This window comes from Nerophis ophidion, linkage group LG29 (genome assembly GCF_033978795.1).
Source record: "Nerophis ophidion isolate RoL-2023_Sa linkage group LG29, RoL_Noph_v1.0, whole genome shotgun sequence".
Taxonomy (NCBI): domain Eukaryota; kingdom Metazoa; phylum Chordata; class Actinopteri; order Syngnathiformes; family Syngnathidae; genus Nerophis; species Nerophis ophidion.
In genome coordinates, this window is record NC_084639.1 from 676,747 (window position 1) to 700,612 (window position 23,866).

Consider the following 23,866-nt stretch of genomic DNA (forward strand, 5'->3'; position numbering starts at 1 on the left):
TCATTCACAAGTCAAACATTGTGTAAGAACCTTTCATTCACAAGTCAAACATTGTGTAAGAACCTTTCATTCACAAGTCAAACATTGTGTAAGAACCTTTCATTCACAAGTCAAACATTGTGTAAGAACCTCTCATTCACAAGTCAAACATTGTGTAAGAACCTCTCATTCACAAGTCAAACATTGTGTAAGAACCTTTCATTCACAAGTCAAACATTGTGTAAGAACCTTTCATTCACAAGTCAAACATTGTGTAAGAACCTTTCATTCACAAGTCAAACATTGTGTAAGAACCTCTCATTCACAAGTCAAACATTGTGTAAGAACCTTTCATTCACAAGTCAAACATTGTGTAAGAACCTTTCATTCACAAGTCAAACATTGTGTAAGAACCTTTCATTCACAAGTCAAACATTGTGTAAGAACCTTTCATTCACAAGTCAAACATTGTGTAAGAACCTTTCATTCACAAGTCAAACATTGTGTAAGAACCTTTCATTCACAAGTCAAACATTGTGTAAGAACCTTTCATTCACAAGTCAAACATTGTGTAAGAACCTTTCATTCACAAGTCAAACATTGTGTAAGAACCTTTCATTCACAAGTCAAACATTGTGTAAGAACCTTTCATTCACAAGTCAAACATTGTGTAAGAACCTTTCATTCACAAGTCAAACATTGTGTAAGAACCTTTCATTCACAAGTCAAACATTGTGTAAGAACCTTTCATTCGCAAGTCAAACATTGTGTAAGAACCTTTCATTCACAAGTCAAACATTGTGTAAGAACCTTTCATTCGCAAGTCAAACATTGTGTAAGAACCTTTCATTCGCAAGTCAAACATTGTGTAAGAACCTTTCATTCGCAAGTCAAACATTGTGTAAGAACCTTTCATTCGCAAGTCAAACATTGTGTAAGAACCTTTCATTCACAAGTCAAACATTGTGTAAGAACCTTTCATTCACAAGTCAAACATTGTGTAAGAACCTTTCATTCACAAGTCAAACATTGTGTAAGAACCTTTCATTCACAAGTCAAACATTGTGTAAGAACCTTTCATTCACAAGTCAAACATTGTGTAAGAACCTTTCATTCACAAGTCAAACATTGTGTAAGAACCTCTCATTCACAAGTCAAACATTGTGTAAGAACCTCTCATTCACAAGTCAAACATTGTGTAAGAACCTTTCATTCACAAGTCAAACATTGTGTAAGAACCTTTCATTCACAAGTCAAACATTGTGTAAGAACCTTTCATTCACAAGTCAAACATTGTGTAAGAACCTCTCATTCACAAGTCAAACATTGTGTAAGAACCTTTCATTCACAAGTCAAACATTGTGTAAGAACCTTTCATTCACAAGTCAAACATTGTGTAAGAACCTTTCATTCACAAGTCAAACATTGTGTAAGAACCTTTCATTCACAAGTCAAACATTGTGTAAGAACCTCTCATTCACAAGTCAAACATTGTGTAAGAACCTTTCATTCACAAGTCAAACATTGTGTAAGAACCTTTCATTCACAAGTCAAACATTGTGTAAGAACCTCTCATTCACAAGTCAAACATTGTGTAAGAACCTTCATTCACAAGTCAAACATTGTGTAAGAACCTTCATTCACAAGTCAACATTGTGTAAGAACCTTTCATTCACAAGTCAAACATTGTGTAAGAACCTTTCATTCACAAGTCAAACATTGTGTAAGAACCTTTCATTCACAAGTCAAACATTGTGTAAGAACCTTTCATTCACAAGTCAAACATTGTGTAAGAACCTTTCATTCACAAGTCAAACATTGTGTAAGAACCTTTCATTCACAAGTCAAACATTGTGTAAGAACCTTTCATTCACAAGTCAAACATTGTGTAAGAACCTTTCATTCACAAGTCAAACATTGTGTAAGAACCTTTCATTCGCAAGTCAAACATTGTGTAAGAACCTTTCATTCACAAGTCAAACTTGTGTAAGAACCTTTCATTCGCAAGTCAAACATTGTGTAAGAACCTTTCATTCGCAAGTCAAACATTGTGTAAGAACCTTTCATTCGCAAGTCAAACATTGTGTAAGAACCTTTCATTCGCAAGTCAAACATTGTGTAAGAACCTTTCATTCACAAGTCAAACATTGTGTAAGAACCTTTCATTCACAAGTCAAACATTGTGTAAGAACCTTTCATTCACAAGTCAAACATTGTGGTAAGAACCTTTCATTCACAAGTCAAACATTGTGTAAGAACCTTTCATTCACAAGTCAAACATTGTGTAAGAACCTTTCATTCACAAGTCAAACATTGTGTAAGAACCTTTCATTCACAAGTCAAACATTTGTGTAAGAACCTTTCATTCACAAGTCAAACATTGTGTAAGAACCTTTCATTCACAAGTCAAACATTGTGTAAGAACCTTTCATTCACAAGTCAAACATTGTGTAAGAACCTTTCATTCACAAGTCAAACATTGTGTAAGAACCTCTCATTCACAAGTCAAACATTGTGTAAGAACCTCTCATTCACAAGTCAAACATTGTGTAAGAACCTTTCATTCGCAAGTCAAACATTGTGTAAGAACCTTTCATTCGCAAGTCAAACATTGTGTAAGAACCTTTCATTCACAAGTCAAACATTGTGTAAGAACCTTTCATTCACAAGTCAAACATTGTGTAAGAACCTTTCATTCACAAGTCAAACATTGTGTAAGAACCTTTCATTCACAAGTCAAACATTGTGTAAGAACCTTTCATTCACAAGTCAAACATTGTGTAAGAACCTTTCATTCACAAGTCAAACATTGTTGTAAGAACCTTTCATTCACAAGTCAAACATTGTGTAAGAACCTTTCATTCACAAGTCAAACATTGTGTAAGAACCTCTCATTCACAAGTCAAACATTGTGTAAGAACCTTTCATTCACAAGTCAAACATTGTGTAAGAACCTTTCATTCACAAGTCAAACATTGTGTAAGAACCTTTCATTCACAAGTCAAACATTGTGTAAGAACCTTTCATTCACAAGTCAAACATTGTGTAAGAACCTTTCATTCACAAGTCAAACATTGTGTAAGAACCTTTCATTCACAAGTCAAACATTGTGTAAGAACCTTTCATTCACAAGTCAAACATTGTGTAAGAACCTTTCATTCACAAGTCAAACATTGTGTAAGAACCTCTCATTCACAAGTCAAACATTGTGTAAGAACCTCTCATTCACAAGTCAAACATTGTGTAAGAACCTTTCATTCACAAGTCAAACATTGTGTAAGAACCTTTCATTCACAAGTCAAACATTGTGTAAGAACCTTTTCATTCACAAGTCAAACATTGTGTAAGAACCTCTCATTCACAAGTCAAACATTGTGTAAGAACCTTTCATTCACAAGTCAAACATTGTGTAAGAACCTTTCATTCACAAGTCAAACATTGTGTAAGAACCTTTCATTCACAAGTCAAACATTGTGTAAGAACCTTTCATTCACAAGTCAAACATTGTGTAAGAACCTTTCATTCACAAGTCAAACATTGTGTAAGAACCTTTCATTCACAAGTCAAACATTGTGTAAGAACCTTTCATTCACAAGTCAAAACATTGTGTAAGAACCTTTCATTCACAGTCAAACATTGTGTAAGAACCTTTCATTCACAAGTCAAACATTGTGTAAGAACCTTTCATTCACAAGTCAAACATTGTGTAAGAACCTTTCATTCACAAGTCAAACATTGTGTAAGAACCTTTCATTCACAAGTCAAACATTGTGTAAGAACCTTTCATTCGCAAGTCAAACATTGTGTAAGAACCTTTCATTCACAAGTCAAACATTGTGTAAGAACCTTTCATTCGCAAGTCAAACATTGTGTAAGAACCTTTCATTCGCAAGTCAAACATTGTGTAAGAACCTTTCATTCGCAAGTCAAACATTGTGTAAGAACCTTTCATTCGCAAGTCAAACATTGTGTAAGAACCTTTCATTCACAAGTCAAACATTGTGTAAGACCTTTCATTCACAAGTCAAACATTGTGTAAGACCTTTCATTCACAAGTCAAACATTGTGTAAGAACCTTTCATTCACAAGTCAAACATTGTGTAAGAACCTTTCATTCACAAGTCAAACATTGTGTAAGAACCTTTCATTCACAAGTCAAACATTGTGTAAGAACCTCTCATTCACAAGTCAAACATTGTGTAAGAACCTCTCATTCACAAGTCAAACATTGTGTAAGAACCTTTCATTCACAAGTCAAACATTGTGTAAGAACCTTTCATCACAAGTCAAACATTGTGTAAGAACCTTTCATTCACAAGTCAAACATTGTGTAAGAACCTCTCATTCACAAGTCAAACATTGTGTAAGAACCTTTCATTCACAAGTTCAAACATTGTGTAAGAACCTTTCATTCACAAGTCAAACATTGTGTAAGAACCTTTCATTCACAAGTCAAACATTGTGTAAGAACCTTTCATTCACAAGTCAAACATTGTGTAAGAACCTCTCATTCACAAGTCAAACATTGTGTAAGAACCTTTTCATTCACAAGTCAAACATTGTGTAAGAACCTTTCATTCACAAGTCAAACATTGTGTAAGAACCTCTCATTCACAAGTCAAACATTGTGTAAGAACCTCTCATTCACAAGTCAAACATTGTGTAAGAACCTTTCATTCACAAGTCAAACATTGTGTAAGAACCTTTCATTCACAAGTCAAACATTGTGTAAGAACCTTTCATTCACAAGTCAAACATTGTGTAAGAACCTTTTCATTCACAAGTCAAACATTGTGTAAGAACCTTTCATTCACAAGTCAAACATTGTGTAAGAACCTTTCATTCACAAGTCAAACATTGTGTAAGAACCTTTCATTCACAAGTCAAACATTGTGTAAGAACCTTTCATTCACAAGTCAAACATTGTGTAAGAACCTTTCATTCACAAGTCAAACATTGTGTAAGAACCTTTCATTCGCAAGTCAAACATTGTGTAAGAACCCTTTCATTCACTAGTCAAACATTGTGTAAGAACCTTTCATTCGCAAGTCAAACATTGTGTAAGAACCTTTCATTCGCAAGTCAAACATTGTGTAAGAACCTTTCATTCGCAAGTCAAACATTGTGTAAGAACCTTTCCATTCGCAAGTCAAACATTGTGTAAGAACCTTTCATTCACAAGTCAAACATTGTGTAAGAACCTTTCATTCACAGTCAAACATTGTGTAAGAACCTTTCATTCACAAGTCAAACATTGTGTAAGAACCTTTCATTCACAAGTCAAACATTGTGTAAGAACCTTTCATTCACAAGTCAAACATTGTGTAAGAACCTTTCATTCATTCAGTGTACAAGTGACAATATTATTATTTGTAGTTTAATCAGGATAATTGATTAACTCTTTAAACTCTTTATTCTGCTCTTTTATGTTTTAATCATTGCTATTACTATTATTGTTTTATATTTGTATATAATTATTATTTGTACTTAAATCAGGATTATTCATCAACAACTTTAAACTCTTCTATTTTCTTCTGCTATTTTCTGTTTTATTTATTGCTGTTACTTGGATTCTTCTTCATTTTTCAACTTTTTAATCAGGCTTTTTACGAAATATTATATATATTGTTTATATTGCTACTTTTACTATTTTTTGTTTTTTTACTTATATTTTAGTCCGACTTATTTACATTTTTTAACCATTATTCTGTTATTTTTTGTTGTATGCATTGCTATTATTACCACTATTCATTTGTACTCATTTAGGTTTTTATTTATATTTCAATCATTTAAACTGTTCTTCATCTTTACTTTTTGATTATTACTACTTATTTATTATCGGGTGTATTTATCTTTTTGATGTGCTTTTAAAGAACATTTGACTCTGGTTTTCATGATTCTTCTTCTTCTTCCTCATTGATTATGATTAGTCAGGCTTAGTTAGAACTTGGACTACTCAGGTGTATTATTTACAGGTGATTATGAGGACTATTGTGTAATATTTACAGGTGATTATGAGGACTATTGTGTATTATTTACAGGTGATTATGAGGACTATTGTTAACAGGACAATCAGAGCGGTGGACTGACCTGCGGTGGCGGGGGCGCCCGGGACCCCCCCCAGGGACAAGGTGGAGACGCCCGGGCCCCCAAAGTGTTGTGTGTGGCGTGGGATGAGGCGTGAGTGGGCGTGGTCCAGCTGCAGCAGCGTGTGAGAGTAGTTCCTGATCAGCAGCAAGACGTGCCATTGGCCGTCGGACATCGGCACCTCGCCCAGGCTGCGCTCCACTTTGCCGCCGGGACCCGCCTCCGACACGTACTGGATGCTGCCCTGCCTCAGCTGAAGGGGGAGGGGCACAAGGAGAAGGGGGAGGAGCACACAACTGCATCACTTCTCTGGCGGAAAGGCTTTTATTTTGAAATGAGCTGCTGTGTCATTATTTTCCAACATGACTTGCACTTTTACCTGAAGTGATCACTGTCTGGTAGTTAAATAGTTGCTCATTGATTGGATAGTTAGTTAGTTTGTGTTATGTAATCAGTTGGCCTGTTATTTGGATAGTTGGTAGTTAGTTAGTGTTGCTTGCAGTTCAATAGTTCGTATGTTATTTACTTTGTTGCTTAGAAAGTGGAATATTTGTTTAGCTAGCTGGTGTTGGTTTGATAGTTAGTGTTATCTATTTGCTGGTGATGTCTTACATTTCCTCTGTAGTTAGTTAGTTTTAGTTGTTCTGGTTATGTATTTGTCAAACATTGTGTTTCTTAATTACTTGCCACGTTGAATATTTGTTCAGTCATTTGGTTATTTTTTTCAGTTGTTGGTATGCTAGCTGTTAAGTAGTTGTTAATGTCGTCAGTTAGTTAGTTAGTTGGTTGGTTAATTAGGTCTTCATATAGTTGGTTGTGAGTTAGTGTTGGTTAGTTAGTTTGTTGTCCATTCCCAGTCATCAGTGTATGTTACTTCCTGCTAGGAATTGTTCGTGAAGTTGTTGGATCTATTCACATATTTGTTGGGGTTACTTATTTGCTGGTCTATATTAGTTAGTTAGTTTTCTTTATAACTCACAGTTACATATTCGCTGGTGTGTGTAAGTTTGAGAGTGGGTTGGTTCATTTTCTGGTTGGTTGGTTATTGGTTGTTTAGCCAGCTAATGTGTTTGTGATTGATTTGTTAGTCATTTACTGTTATGTGTTTGCCATTGTTAGCTAGTAAATGTGTCAGTCAGTAATCAGTTGGTTAACTAGTGTTAGTGTCATTTTATTGGTTTAATTGGTTAATTAGTTATTGGCTGGTGTTAGTTAGTTCACTGGTTAGTCAGGTAGTTAGTGTTATACATTAGTTGGTGTTAGTTAATTGGTTAGTATGATCATGTGTTGTCTTCATCATAACACTTCTGTAAGACTTTTAAAGTCATGTTGATACTATATTTTATATGATGTGTCTATAGCAGCTATTTTAGCCTACTATCAAAATGACTTCAAGAGTCTTGTATATCTGTAGTAGTGAAGACAACACATGATGTATAAAATAAACACTTACATCACGTGTTGTCTAACTCAGTGCTTCTCCACCTTTTTTCAGTGATGTCAACATGTTTTTCATTCAAGTAATCACAGCAAAGCATTTGTGCTTGAAAAAAAGAGATAAAGAAGTAAAATACATCACTATGTCATCACTTTCTGATTCATTAAATTGTATAACAGTGCAAAATATTGCTCATTTGTAGTGGTCATTCTTCAACCATTTGGAAAAAAAGATATAAAAATAACTAAAAACTTGTTGAAAAATAAACAAGTGATTCAATGATAAATAAAGATGTCTAATCATCAAGTTAAAGTGTCCTCTTTGGGGATTGTAATAGAGATCCATCTGGATTCATCAACTTACTTCTAAACATTTCTGCACAAAAAAATAAATCTTTAACATCAATATTTATGGAACATGTCCACAAAAAATCTAGCTGTCAACACTGAATATTGCATTGTTGTATTTCTTTTCACACTTTATCAACTTACATTCATATTTTGTTGAAGTATTATTCAATAAATATATTTATAAAGGATTTTTGAATTGTTGCTATTTTTAGAATATTTTACCTTCAAGTACCCCCATTTGAGAACCACTGCTCTAAATGTTAGATAGTGTTATGTGTTTGTCACACTTAGATAATCAGTTAGTTAGATAGTGTTATGTGTTTGTCACACTTAGATAATCAGTTAGTTAGATAGTGTTATGTGTTTGTCACACTTAGATAATCAGTTAGTTAGATAGTGTTATGTGTTTGTCACACTTAGATAATCAGTTAGTTAGATAGTGTTATGTGTTTGTCACACTTAGATAATCAGTTAGTTAGATAGTGTTATGTGTTTGTCACACTTAGATAATCAGTTAGTTAGATAGTGTTATGTGTTTGTCACACTTAGATAATCAGTTAGTTAGATAGTGTTATGTGTTTGTCACACTTAGATAATCAGTTAGTTAGATAGTGTTATGTGTTTGTCACACTTAGATAATCAGTTAGTTAGATAGTGTTATGTGTTTGTCACACTTAGATAATCAGTTAGTTAGATAGTGTTATGTGTTTGTCACACTTAGATAATCAGTTAGTTAGATAGTGTTATGTGTTTGTCACACTTAGATAATCAGTTAGTTAGATAGTGTTATGTGTTTGTCACACTTAGATAATCAGTTAGTTAGATAGTGTTATGTGTTTGTCACACTTAGATAATCAGTTAGTTAGATAGTGTTATGTGTTTGTCACACTTAGATAATCAGTTAGTTAGATAGTGTTATGTGTTTGTCACACTTAGATAATCAGTTAGTTAGATAGTGTTATGTGTTTGTCACACTTAGATAATCAGTTAGTTAGATAGTGTTATGTGTTTGTCACACTTAGATAATCAGTTAGTTAGATAGTGTTATGTGTTTGTCACACTTAGATAATCAGTTAGTTAGATAGTGTTATGTGTTTGTCACACTTAGATAATCAGTTAGTTAGATAGTGTTATGTGTTTGTCACACTTAGATAATCAGTTAGTTAGATAGTGTTATGTGTTTGTCACACTTAGATAATCAGTTAGTTAGATAGTGTTATGTGTTTGTCACACTTAGATAACCAGTTAGTTAGATAGTGTTATGTGTTTGTCACACTTAGATAATCAGTTAGTTAGATAGTGTTATGTATTTGTCACACTTAGTTCATCAGTTTGTTAGATAGTGTTATGTATTTGTCACACTTAGATAATCAGTTAGTTAGATAGTGTTATGTGTTTGTCACACTTAGATAATCAGTTAGTTAGATAGTGTTATGTGTTTGTCACACTTAGATAATCAGTTAGTTAGATAGTGTTATGTGTTTGTCACACTTAGATAATCAGTTAGTTAGATAGTGTTATGTATTTGTCACACTTAGTTCATCAGTTTGTTAGATAGTGTTATGTGTTTGTCACACTTAGATAATCAGTTAGTTAGATAGTGTTATGTGTTTGTCACACTTAGATAATCAGTTAGTTAGATAGTGTTATGTGTTTGTCACACTTAGATAATCAGTTAGTTAGATAGTGTTATGTGTTTGTCACACTTAGATAATCAGTTAGTTAGATAGTGTTATGTGTTTGTCACACTTAGATAATCAGTTAGTTATTGCCCGTGTTAGTTATTTAATGAGTCAATTAGTTATTAGTCAGTCAGTTAGTTGATTGATGTTTAGTTGTAATTAGTGTTGTGTATTTGTGGCGGCAGTGAGTTAGTAAGATGAGAGAGGGCAGTGAGTTAGTAAGTAACATGAGAGAGGGCAGTGAGTTAGTAAGTAACATGAGAGAGGGCAGTGAGCTAGTAAGTAACATGAGAGAGGGCAGTGAGTTAGTAAGTAACATGAGAGAGGGCAGTGAGTTAGTAAGTAACATGAGAGAGGGCAGTGAGTTAGTAAGTAAGATGAGAGAGGACAGTGAGTTAGTAAGTAACATGAGAGAGGGCAGTGAGTTAGTAAGTAACATGAGAGAGGGCAGTGAGTTAGTAAGTAAGATGAGAGAGGGCAGTGAGTTAGTAAGTAACATGAGAGAGGGCAGTGAGTTAGTAAGTAACATGAGAGAGGGCAGTGAGTTAGTAAGTAACATGAGAGAGGGCAGTGAGTTAGTAAGTAAGAAGAGAGAGGGCAGTGAGTTAGTAAGTAACATGAGAGAGGGCAGTGAGTTAGTAAGTAAGAAGAGAGAGGGCAGTGAGTTAGTAAGTAAGATGAGAGAGGGCAGTGAGTTAGTAAGTAACATGAGAGAGGGCAGTGAGTTAGTAAGTAACATGAGAGAGGGCAGTGAGTTAGTAAGTAAGAAGAGAGAGGGCAGTGAGTTAGTAAGTAACATGAGAGAGGGCAGTGAGTTAGTAAGTAACATGAGAGAGGGCAGTGAGTTAGTAAGTAAGATGAGAGAGGGCAGTGAGTTAGTAAGTAACATGAGAGAGGGCAGTGAGTTAGTAAGTAACATGAGAGAGGGCAGTGAGTTAGTAAGTAACATGAGAGAGGGCAGTGAGTTAGTAAGTAAGAAGAGAGAGGGCAGTGAGTTAGTAAGTAACATGAGAGAGGGCAGTGAGTTAGTAAGTAAGAAGAGAGAGGGCAGTGAGTTAGTAAGTAACATGAGAGAGGGCAGTGAGTTAGTAAGTAAGAAGAGAGAGGGCAGTGAGTTAGTAAGTAACATGAGAGAGGGCAGTGAGTTAGTAAGTAAGAAGAGAGAGGGCAGTGAGTTAGTAAGTAACATGAGAGAGGGCAGTGAGTTAGTAAGTAACATGAGAGAGGGCAGTGAGCTAGTAAGTAACATGAGAGAGGGCAGTGAGTTAGTAAGTAACATGAGAGAGGGCAGTGAGCTAGTAAGTAACATGAGAGAGGGCAGTGAGTTAGTAAGTAACATGAGAGAGGGCAGTGAGTTAGTAAGTAACATGAGAGAGGGCAGTGAGCTAGTAAGTAACATGAGAGAGGGCAGTGAGTTAGTAAGTAACATGAGAGAGGGCAGTGAGTTAGTAAGTAACATGAGAGAGGACAGTGAGCTAGTAAGTAACATGAGAGAGGGCAGTGAGCTAGTAAGTAACATGAGAGAGGACAGTGAGCTAGTAAGTAACATGACAGAGGGCAGTGAGCTAGTAAGTAACATGAGAGAGGACAGTGAGTTAGTGAGTAACATGAGAGAGGACAGTGAGCTAGTAAGTAACATGAGAGAGGACAGTGAGTTAGTAAGTAACATGAGAGAGGACAGTGAGCTAGTAAGTAACATGACAGAGGGCAGTGAGCTAGTAAGTAAGATGAGAGAGGGCAGTGAGCTAGTAAGTAACATGAGAGAGGGCAGTGAGTTAGTAAGTAAGATGAGAGAGGGCAGTGAGTTAGTAAGTAACATGAGAGAGGGCAGTGAGCTAGTAAGTAACATGAGAGAGGGCAGTGAGTTAGTAAGTAAGATGAGAGAGGGCAGTGAGTTAGTAAGTAACATGAGAGAGGGCAGTGAGTTAGTAAGTAAGATGAGAGAGGGCAGTGAGTTAGTAAGTAACATGAGAGAGGGCAGTGAGCTAGTAAGTAACATGAGAGAGGGCAGTGAGTTAGTAAGTAACATGAGAGAGGACAGTGAGCTAGTAAGTAACATGAGAGAGGACAGTGAGTTAGTAAGTAACATGAGAGAGGACAGTGAGTTAGTAAGTAACATGAGAGAGGACAGTGAGTTAGTAAGTAACATGAGAGAGGGCAGTGAGTTAGTAAGTAACATGAGAGAGGACAGTGAGCTAGTAAGTAAGATGAGAGAGGGCAGTGAGTTAGTAAGTAACATGAGAGAGGGCAGTGAGTTAGTAAGTAACATGAGAGAGGGCAGTGAGTTAGTAAGTAACATGAGAGAGGGCAGTGAGCTAGTAAGTAAGATGAGAGAGGACAGTGAGCTAGTAAGTAACATGAGAGAGGACAGTGAGTTAGTAAGTAACATGAGAGAGGGCAGTGAGTTAGTAAGTAACATGAGAGAGGGCAGTGAGTTAGTAAGTAACATGAGAGAGGGCAGTGAGCTAGTAAGTAACATGAGAGAGGGCAGTGAGTTAGTAAGTAACATGAGAGAGGGCAGTGAGTTAGTAAGTAACATGAGAGAGGGCAGTGAGCTAGTAAGTAACATGAGAGAGGGCAGTGAGCTAGTAAGTAACATGAGAGAGGGCAGTGAGTTAGTAAGTAACATGAGAGAGGGCAGTGAGTTAGTAAGTAAGATGAGAGAGGGCAGTGAGTTAGTAAGTAACATGAGAGAGGGCAGTGAGTTAGTAAGTAACATGAGAGAGGGCAGTGAGTTAGTAAGTAAGATGAGAGAGGGCAGTGAGTTAGTAAGTAAGATGAGAGAGGGCAGTGAGTTAGTAAGTAACATGAGAGAGGGCAGTGAGTTAGTAAGTAACATGAGAGAGGGCAGTGAGTTAGTAAGTAACATGAGAGAGGGCAGTGAGCTAGTAAGTAACATGAGAGAGGGCAGTGAGCTAGTAAGTAACATGAGAGAGGGCAGTGAGTTAGTAAGTAACATGAGAGAGGGCAGTGAGCTAGTAAGTAACATGAGAGAGGACCTCACCTTGACGGTGGTGTAGTTGCTTCCCTCCTGGACGTGCAGCAGAGTTCCGCTCTTCGCACGAGTCCTGAACTTCACCTCCAGGCGTGTGGGCGTGGCCTCTTGGGCGGCGCCGTGGCCCTGCAGCCAGCGCCTCAGCAGGGCATCTCGCTTGGGGCCCTGCTTCAGGGTGTAGTCCAGGCGCCCGCTGCCATCCAGCGACAAGGCCGTGTCCGCCGTCATGTCTGACACACAAAGTGGAAGTAGTCACGCCCAGCTGCTGCACACTCACGACTCATAACTCGGCGCTTGTTTCCCTTCACGCAAGCGCCAGAGACACAGATGAGGCTTTCATGTGCAACTAGTAGAAGCAGACGCCGTCCACAACTTCCAGAACCTCACGCATCAAGTTGTGCGTCAGTGTTGTTAAGAAAATATGGAACTTGTGATCAAAATGATCAATAAAAGCTAGTATGCTAATACCACATGTTAACCATTAGCATGCGTCAAGTAAGCATTATATATGGACACCGTAAGATTAGCCTTTAAAGATAGCATGCTAATGGTTAGCATATGTGAAGAAGCAAGATCAGTTACACTTAAGTGCAAAAAAGATGAGTATGCTAATGTTAGCATGCTAACAGTTGACTTATGGCAAGTACCAAAATATTAGCATCTGAGGCATTTACCTGCGAGATTAGCAATAAAAAGACAGCATGTTGGAGGTTAGCATAACTGAAGTAACAAAATATTTCACTCAGATGTAAAATGAATGATTTCTAACAGTCAATGATTGTCACTTAACAAAATATTCCAATCAGACGGGGGTACCTGCAGGAAAAGCTAAAAAGAAGTTAGCATATGTGAAGTAACAAAAGATCTTGTTTTAAATTGCATACTGAGCTATACAAAAAGCTAGCATGGTAATGTTAGCATGCTAACAGTTCATGTATGTCCAGTCACACAATATTTGAATCTGAGGGGCATACTTGCAAGATTAGCTTAAAAAAAGACAGCATTTTAAAGGTTAGCATACATGGGGTAACACAATATTTCACACCACAATATCATGCTAATGTTAGAATGCTAACACCTCAACTAACTGAATATTTGATACTAATGCATATACTTAGGAGATTATTTAAAGTGTTAATGTTAACATGCTAACAGTTAACAGGTGAAGTAACAAAATATTTGAATCTGAGGGGAACACCAGCAACATTAGCTAAAAAATGACAGCATGCTAAAGGTTAGCATACATAAAGAAATAAAGTATTTCACTCTGAAGTTTACACCTGCAAAATAAGCTAACAAAAATATCATGCATGTAAAAAAACCAAACTAATCTGAGCTGCACATTAGCAAGATTAGCTAAAAAGATAGCAGGGTAACAGCAAAGAGTGCATACTTGCAAAATAACATTTAAAAATATCTATCATGCTAAAGTTAGAATGCTAACAGTTCATGTATGTCAAGTAACTAAATATTTGATACTAAGGTGTGTTCTTTAGCTGAAACGCTAATGCTAGCATGCTAATGTTTGCATTATGACTGTTATTGTATGTCAGTTCAGGACTACACCTGCTAGATGTCAAGTATCTAAATATTGCAGTGTTTACTTGCTAAATGAGCTCAATCAATCAATGTTTATTTATATAGCCCTAAGTCACCAATGTCTCAAAGGGTTGTACGAACCACTAGGACTACTGGCAGAGAAAGTGGTGTGTTAACATTAGCATGCTAACAGTTAGCGTCCATCACGTACTGAACTATTTGCATCTGGGGGACACACCTGCAAGACTTGCTAAAAAAGATTGGATGCTAAATGTTAGCTGAAATGGTTTCACTCTGGAGTATGTACTTGCTCATGAGCTAAAACGCTAGCGTGCTAATGCTAACAGTTAGCCAAGGCTGTGATGGTGTGTGAGAACCAGCCAGGTGGCACCATGGCGGGAGGTTGCAGGTGTGCTTACATTTCTCGCAGTATTTGCCCGTGAAGCCGTCCACACACTGGCACTGCTGCCAAGACCAGCGGTCCACGCAGGTGCCCCCGTGTCTGCAGGGGCTGGCCTTGCACGCCCCCTCCACTCGGGGACATCTAGGGCGACAAGGAGGCACATCAACACAACAGGTCATGGCACATGTGTCACAGCAACAAGGAGGCACATCAACACAACAGGCCATGGCACATGTGTCACAGCAACAAGGAGGCACATCAACACAACAGGCCATGGCACATGTGTCACAGCAACAAGGAGGCACATCAACACAAGAGGCCATGGCACATGTGTCACAGCAACAAGGAGGCACATCAACACAACAGGCCATGGCACGTGTCACAGCAACAAGGAGGCACATCAACACAACAGGCCATGGCACATGTGTCACAGCAACAAGGAGGCACATCAACACAAGAGGCCATGGCACATGTGTCACAGCAACAAGGAGGCACATCAACACAACAGGCCATGGCACATGTGTCACAGCAACAAGGAGGCACATCAACACAAGAGGCCATGGCACATGTGTCACAGCAACAAGGAGGCACATCAGCATCAACACAACAGGCCATGGCACATGTGTCACAGCAACAAGGAGGCACATCAACACAAGAGGCCATGGCACATGTGTCACAGCAACAAGGAGGCACATCAGCATCAACACAACAGGCCATGGCACATGTGTCACAGCAACAAGGAGGCACATCAACATCAACACAACAGGTCATGGCACATGTGTCACAGCAACAAGGAGGCACATCAGCATCAACACAACAGGTCATGGCACATGTGTCACAGCAACAAGGAGGCACATCAACACAACAGGTCATGGCACATGTGTCACAGCAACAAGGAGGCACATCAGCATCAACACAAGAGGCCATGGCACATGTGTCACAGCAACAAGGAGGCACATCAACATCAACACAACAGGTCATGGCACATGTGTCACAGCAACAAGGAGGCACATCAGCATCAACACAACAGGCCATGGCACATGTGTCACAGCAACAAGGAGGCACATCAACACAAGAGGCCATGGCACATGTGTGAGAGCGACAAGGAGGCACATCAACACAAGAGGCCATGGCACATGTGTCACAGCAACAAGGAGGCACATCAGCATCAACACAACAGGTCATGGCACATGTGTCACAGCAACAAGGAGGCACATCAACACAACAGGTCATGGCACATGTGTCACAGCAACAAGGAGGCACATCAGCATCAACACAAGAGGCCATGGCACATGTGTCACAGCAACAAGGAGGCACATCAACATCAACACAACAGGTCATGGCACATGTGTCACAGCAACAAGGAGGCACATCAGCATCAACACAACAGGCCATGGCACATGTGTCACAGCAACAAGGAGGCACATCAACACAAGAGGCCATGGCACATGTGTCACAGCAACAAGGAGGCACATCAACACAAGAGGCCATGGCACATGTGTCACAGCAACAAGGAGGCACATCAACACAAGAGGCCATGGCACATGTGTCACAGCAACAAGGAGGCACATCAGCATCAACACAAGAGGCCATGGCACATGTGTCACAGCAACAAGGAGGCACATCAGCATCAACACAACAGGCCATGGCACATGTGTCACAGCAACAAGGAGGCACATCAGCATCAACACAACAGGCCATGGCACATGTGTCACAGCAACAAGGAGGCACATCAGCATCAACACAACAGGCCATGGCACATGTGTCACAGCAACAAGGAGGCACATCAACACAAGAGGCCATGGCACATGTGTCACAGCAACAAGGAGGCACATCAACACAAGAGGCCATGGCACATGTGTCACAGCAACAAGGAGGCACATCAACACAAGAGGCCATGGCACATGTGTCACAGCAACAAGGAGGCACATCAGCATCAACACAAGAGGCCATGGCACATGTGTCACAGCAACAAGGAGGCACATCAGCATCAACACAACAGGCCATGGCACATGTGTCACAGCAACAAGGAGGCACATCAGCATCAACACAACAGGCCATGGCACATGTGTCACAGCAACAAGGAGGCACATCAGCATCAACACAACAGGCCATGGCACATGTGTCACAGCAACAAGGAGGCACATCAACACAAGAGGCCATGGCACATGTGTCACAGCAACAAGGAGGCACATCAACACAAGAGGCCATGGCACATGTGTCACAGCAACAAGGAGGCACATCAGCATCAACACAACAGGCCATGGCACATGTGTCACAGCAACAAGGAGGCACATCAACATCAACACAAGAGGCCATGGCACATGTGCCACAGCAACAAGGAGGCACATCAACACAACAGGCCATGGCACATGTGTCACAGCAACAAGGAGGCACATCAACACAACAGGCCATGGCACATGTGTCACAGCAACAAGGAGGCACATCAACATCAACACAAGAGGCCATGGCACATGTGCCACAGCAACAAGGAGGCACATCAACACAACAGGCCATGGCACATGTGTCACAGCAACAAGGAGGCACATCAACACAACAGGCCATGGCACATGTGTCACAGCAACAAGGAGGCACATCAACACAACAGGCCATGGCACATGTGTCACAGCAACAAGGAGGCACATCAACACAAGAGGCCATGGCACATGTGTCACAGCAACAAGGAGGCACATCAACACAACAGGCCATGGCACATGTGTCACAGCAACAAGGAGGCACATCAACACAACAGGCCATGGCACATGTGTCACAGCAACAAGGAGGCACATCAACACAAGAGGCCATGGCACATGTGTCACAGCAACAAGGAGGCACATCAACACAACAGGCCATGGCACATGTGTCACAGCAACAAGGAGGCACATCAACACAAGAGGCCATGGCACATGTGTCACAGCAACAAGGAGGCACATCAGCATCAACACAACAGGCCATGGCACATGTGTCACAGCAACAAGGAGGCACATCAACACAAGAGGCCATGGCACATGTGTCACAGCAACAAGGAGGCACATCAGCATCAACACAACAGGCCATGGCACATGTGTCACAGCAACAAGGAGGCACATCAACATCAACACAACAGGTCATGGCACATGTGTCACAGCAACAAGGAGGCACATCAGCATCAACACAACAGGTCATGGCACATGTGTCACAGCAACAAGGAGGCACATCAACACAACAGGTCATGGCACATGTGTCACAGCAACAAGGAGGCACATCAGCATCAACACAAGAGGCCATGGCACATGTGTCACAGCAACAAGGAGGCACATCAACATCAACACAACAGGTCATGGCACATGTGTCACAGCAACAAGGAGGCACATCAGCATCAACACAACAGGCCATGGCACATGTGTCACAGCAACAAGGAGGCACATCAACACAAGAGGCCATGGCACATGTGTGAGAGCGACAAGGAGGCACATCAACACAAGAGGCCATGGCACATGTGTCACAGCAACAAGGAGGCACATCAGCATCAACACAACAGGTCATGGCACATGTGTCACAGCAACAAGGAGGCACATCAACACAACAGGTCATGGCACATGTGTCACAGCAACAAGGAGGCACATCAGCATCAACACAAGAGGCCATGGCACATGTGTCACAGCAACAAGGAGGCACATCAACATCAACACAACAGGTCATGGCACATGTGTCACAGCAACAAGGAGGCACATCAGCATCAACACAACAGGCCATGGCACATGTGTCACAGCAACAAGGAGGCACATCAACACAAGAGGCCATGGCACATGTGTCACAGCAACAAGGAGGCACATCAACACAAGAGGCCATGGCACATGTGTCACAGCAACAAGGAGGCACATCAACACAAGAGGCCATGGCACATGTGTCACAGCAACAAGGAGGCACATCAGCATCAACACAAGAGGCCATGGCACATGTGTCACAGCAACAAGGAGGCACATCAGCATCAACACAACAGGCCATGGCACATGTGTCACAGCAACAAGGAGGCACATCAGCATCAACACAACAGGCCATGGCACATGTGTCACAGCAACAAGGAGGCACATCAGCATCAACACAACAGGCCATGGCACATGTGTCACAGCAACAAGGAGGCACATCAACACAAGAGGCCATGGCACATGTGTCACAGCAACAAGGAGGCACATCAACACAAGAGGCCATGGCACATGTGTCACAGCAACAAGGAGGCACATCAACACAAGAGGCCATGGCACATGTGTCACAGCAACAAGGAGGCACATCAGCATCAACACAAGAGGCCATGGCACATGTGTCACAGCAACAAGGAGGCACATCAGCATCAACACAACAGGCCATGGCACATGTGTCACAGCAACAAGGAGGCACATCAGCATCAACACAACAGGCCATGGCACATGTGTCACAGCAACAAGGAGGCACATCAGCATCAACACAACAGGCCATGGCACATGTGTCACAGCAACAAGGAGGCACATCAACACAAGAGGCCATGGCACATGTGTCACAGCAACAAGGAGGCACATCAACACAAGAGGCCATGGCACATGTGTCACAGCAACAAGGAGGCACATCAGCATCAACACAACAGGCCATGGCACATGTGTCACAGCAACAAGGAGGCACATCAGCATCAACACAACAGGCCATGGCACATGTGTCACAGCAACAAGGAGGCACATCAGCATCAACACAAGAGGCCATGGCACATGTGTCACAGCAACAAGGAGGCACATCAACACAACAGGTCATGGCACATGTGTCACAGCAACAAGGAGGCACATCAGCATCAACACAACAGGTCATGGCACATGTGTCACAGCAACAAGGAGGCACATCAACACAACAGGTCATGGCACATGTGTCACAGCAACAAGGAGGCACATCAGCATCAACACAAGAGGTCATGGCACATGTGTCACAGCAACAAGGAGGCACATCAACATCAACACAACAGGTCATGGCTCATGTGTCACAGCAACAAGGAGGCACATCAGCATCAACACAAGAGGCCATGGCACATGTGTCACAGCAACAAGGAGGCACATCAACACAAGAGGCCATGGCACATGTGTCACAGCAACAAGGAGGCACATCAACACAAGAGGCCATGGCACATGTGTCACAGCAACAAGGAGGCACATCAACACAAGAGGCCATGGCACATGTGTCACAGCAACAAGGAGGCACATCAACACAAGAGGCCATGGCACATGTGTCACAGCAACAAGGAGGCACATCAACACAAGAGGCCATGGCACATGTGTCACAGCAACAAGGAGGCACATCAACACAAGAGGCCATGGCACATGTGTCACAGCAACAAGGAGGCACATCAACACAAGAGGCCATGGCACATGTGTCACAGCAACAAGGAGGCACATCAACACAAGAGGCCATAGATGGCACATGTGTCAGAGCGAGAGGGACAGATGGCAGCGAGGGGCACAAGATGGTGAAAGCCCCCCTCACCCTCACCCACCTGTCAAGGATGCCACGCGATGCCAAGGCCTGACTGGGCTCCAGCGGGCGGCCATTGACGGCCATCTCCATGATGCAGCCCACAAAGTCGTGGGAGACCACCTGACCTCCTCCATGCAGGATGGACTCTAAGGACCTCACACCACCCACCCACAGACTGTTGGGCTGCACCTCCAGGATCCTGCAAGCACAAACACACCTGTCAGTCACACACACACACACACACACACGCACACACACGCACACACACGCACACGCACACACACACGCACACACATCATGTGTGGTTTCAGGCAAGATGGGCGTGACCTCACTTCTTCCTCACCTGCCACCTTTCACACCAAGGATGGAGGACAACACTTCACCTGGACAAGTCCCTGCTTCTTCACCTACCCAACTAACACCAACTTACTCAACCCACCAATTAACACCAACTTACTCAACCCACCAATTAACACCAACTTACTCAACCCACCAATTAACACCAACTTACTCAACCCAGCAATTAACACCAACTTACTCAACCCACCAATTAACACCAACTTACTCAACCCACCAATTAACACCAACTTACTCAACCCACCAATTAACACCAACTTACTCAACCCACCAATTAACACCAACTTACTCAACCCAGCAATTAACACCAACTTACTCAACCCACCAATTAACACCAACTTACTCAACCCACCAATTAACACCAACTTACTCAACCCACCAATTAACACCAACTTACTCAACCCACCAATTAACACCAACTTACTCAACCCACCAATTAACACCAACTTACTGAACCCACCAATTAACACCAACTTACTCAACCCACCAATTAACACCAACTTACTCAACCCACCAATTAACACCAACTTACTCAACCCACCAATTAACACCAACTTACTGAACCCACCAATTAACACCAACTTACTCAACCCACCAATTAACACCAACTTACTCAACCCACCAATTAACACCAACTTACTCAACCCACCAATTAACACCAACTTACTCAACCCACCAATTAACACTAACTTACTCAACCCACCAATTAACACCAACTTACTCAACCCACCAATTAACACTAACTTACTCAACCCACCAATTAACACCAACTTACTCAACCCACCAATTAACACCAACTTACTCAACCCACCAATTAACACCAACTTACTCAACCCACCAATTAACACTAACTTACTCAACCCACCAATTAACACCAACTTACTCAACCCACCAATTAACACTAACTTACTCAACCCACCAATTAACACCAACTTACTCAACCCACCAATTAACACCAACTTACTCAACCCACCAATTAACACCAACTTACTCAACCCACCAATTAACACCAACTTACTCAACCCACCAATTAACACCAACTTACTCAACCCACCAACTAACACCAACTTACTCAACCCAGCAATTAACACCAACTTACTCAACCCACCAATTAACACCAACTTACTCAACCCACCAATTAACACCAACTTACTCAACCCACCAATTAACACCAACTTACTCAACCCACCAATTAACACTAACTTACTCAACCCACCAATTAACACCAACTTACTCAACCCACCAATTAACACTAACTTACTCAACCCACCAATTAACACCAACTTACTCAACCCACCAATTAATACCAACTTACTCAACCCACCAATTAACACTAACTTACTCAACCCACCAATTAACACCAACTTACTCAACCCACCAATTAACACCAACTTACTCAACCCACCAATTAACACTAACTTACTCAACCCACCAATTAACACCAACTTACTCAACCCACCAATTAACACCAACTTACTCAACCCACCAATTAACACCAACTTACTCAACCCACCAATTAACACCAACTTACTCAACCCACCAATTAACACCAACTTACTCAACCCACCAATTAACACCAACTTACTCAACCCACCAATTAACACCAACTTACTCAACCCACCAATTAACACTAACTTACTCAACCCACCATTTAACACTAACTTACTCAACCCACCAATTAACACCAACTTACTCAACCCACCAATTAACACCAACTTACTCAACCCACCAATTAACACCAACTTACTCAACCCACCAATTAACACCAACTTACTCAACCCACCAATTAACACCAACTTACTCAACCCACCAATTAACACCAACTTACTCAACCCACCAATTAACACCAACTTACTCAACCCACCAATTAACACCAACTTACTCAACCCACCAATTAACACTAACTTACTCAACCCACCAATTAACACCAACTTACTCAACCCACCAATTAACACTAACTTACTCAACCCACCAATTAACACTAACTTACTCAACCCACCAATTAACACCAACTTACTCAACCCACCAATTAACACCAACTTACTCAACCCACCAATTAACACCAACTTACTCAACCCACCAATTAACACTAACTTACTCAACCCACCAATTAACACCAACTTACTCAACCCACCAATTAACACCAACTTACTCAACCCACCAATTAACACCAACTTACTCAACCCACCAATTAACACTAACTTACTCAACCCACCAATTAACACTAACTTACTCAACCCACCAATTAACACCAACTTACTCAACCCACCAATTAACACCAACTTACTAAACCCACCAATTAACACCAACTTACTAAACCCACCAATTAACACCAACTTACTCAACCCACCAATTAACACCAACTTACTCAACCCACCAATTAACACCAACTTACTCAACCCACCAATTAACACCAACTTACTCAACCCACCAATTAACACCAACTTACTCAACCCACCAATTAACACCAACTTACTCAACCCACCAATTAACACCAACTTACTCAACCCACCAATTAACACCAACTTACTCAACCCACCAATTAACACCAACTTACTCAACCCACCAATTAACACCAACTTACTCAACCCACCAATTAACACCAACTTACTCAACCCACCAATTAACACCAACTTACTCAACCCACCAATTAACACCAACTTACTCAACCCACCAATTAACACCAACTTACTCAACCCACCAATTAACACCAACTTACTAAACCCACCAATTAACACCAACTTACTAAACCCACCAATTAACACCAACTTACTCAACCCACCAATTAACACCAACTTACTCAACCCACCAATTAACACCAACTTACTCAACCCACCAATTAACACCAACTTACTCAACCCACCAATTAACACCAACTTACTCAACCCACCAATTAACACCAACTTACTCAACCCACCAATTAACACCAACTTACTCAACCCACCAATTAACACCAACTTACTCAACCCACCAATTAACACCAACTTACTCAACCCACCAATTAACACCAACTTACTCAACCCACCAATTAACACCAACTTACTCAACCCACCAATTAACACCAACTTACTAAACCCACCAATTAACATCAACTTACTCATCCAACTAATTAACACATACTTATTCATCCAACCAATTAACATCAACTTACTCATCCAACTAATTAACACCAACTTATTCACCCAACCAATTAATACCCAGTTATTCACCCTACCAATTAAAACGAAATTATTCATCAAAACAATTCACACCAACTTATTCACCCCCCAACTTCCATTATTTGCTGACTTACTACCATAGCCAACTTCCATTATTTGCTGACTTACTACCATAGCCAACTTCCATTATTTGCTGACTTACTACCATAGCCAACTTCCATTATTTGCTGACTTACTACCATAGCCAACTTCCATTATTTGCTGACTTACTACCATACCCAACTTCCATTATTTGCTGACTTACTACCATACCCAACTTCCATTATTTGCTGACTTACTACCATAGCCAACTTCCATTATTTGCTGACTTACTACCATAGCCAACTTCCATTATTTGCTGACTTAC

General features: G+C 40.9%; 1 protein-coding gene and 1 long non-coding RNA gene across 2 annotated transcripts in view; one reads left to right on the forward strand and one right to left on the reverse strand.

Annotated features, from left to right (window-relative positions):
* Positions 1-6,955, forward strand: part of LOC133546103 (uncharacterized) — a 109,018-nt gene extending 102,063 nt beyond the window's left edge. The window contains exon 6 of the long non-coding RNA XR_009804985.1: positions 6,047-6,955. This is a non-coding gene — a long non-coding RNA (uncharacterized LOC133546103). The remainder of the gene's footprint in view (positions 1-6,046) is intronic.
* The window catches only part of fat4 (FAT atypical cadherin 4), a 273,279-nt gene that overhangs the window by 23,951 nt on the left and 225,462 nt on the right, over positions 1-23,866 (reverse strand). The window contains exons 13-16 of the mRNA XM_061891946.1: positions 19,965-20,144; positions 14,490-14,614; positions 12,541-12,761; positions 6,070-6,319 (exon numbers count right to left, since the gene is read on the reverse strand). Of these exons, the coding sequence (XP_061747930.1) occupies positions 6,070-6,319; positions 12,541-12,761; positions 14,490-14,614; positions 19,965-20,144 (776 nt within the window). The remainder of the gene's footprint in view (positions 1-6,069; positions 6,320-12,540; positions 12,762-14,489; positions 14,615-19,964; positions 20,145-23,866) is intronic.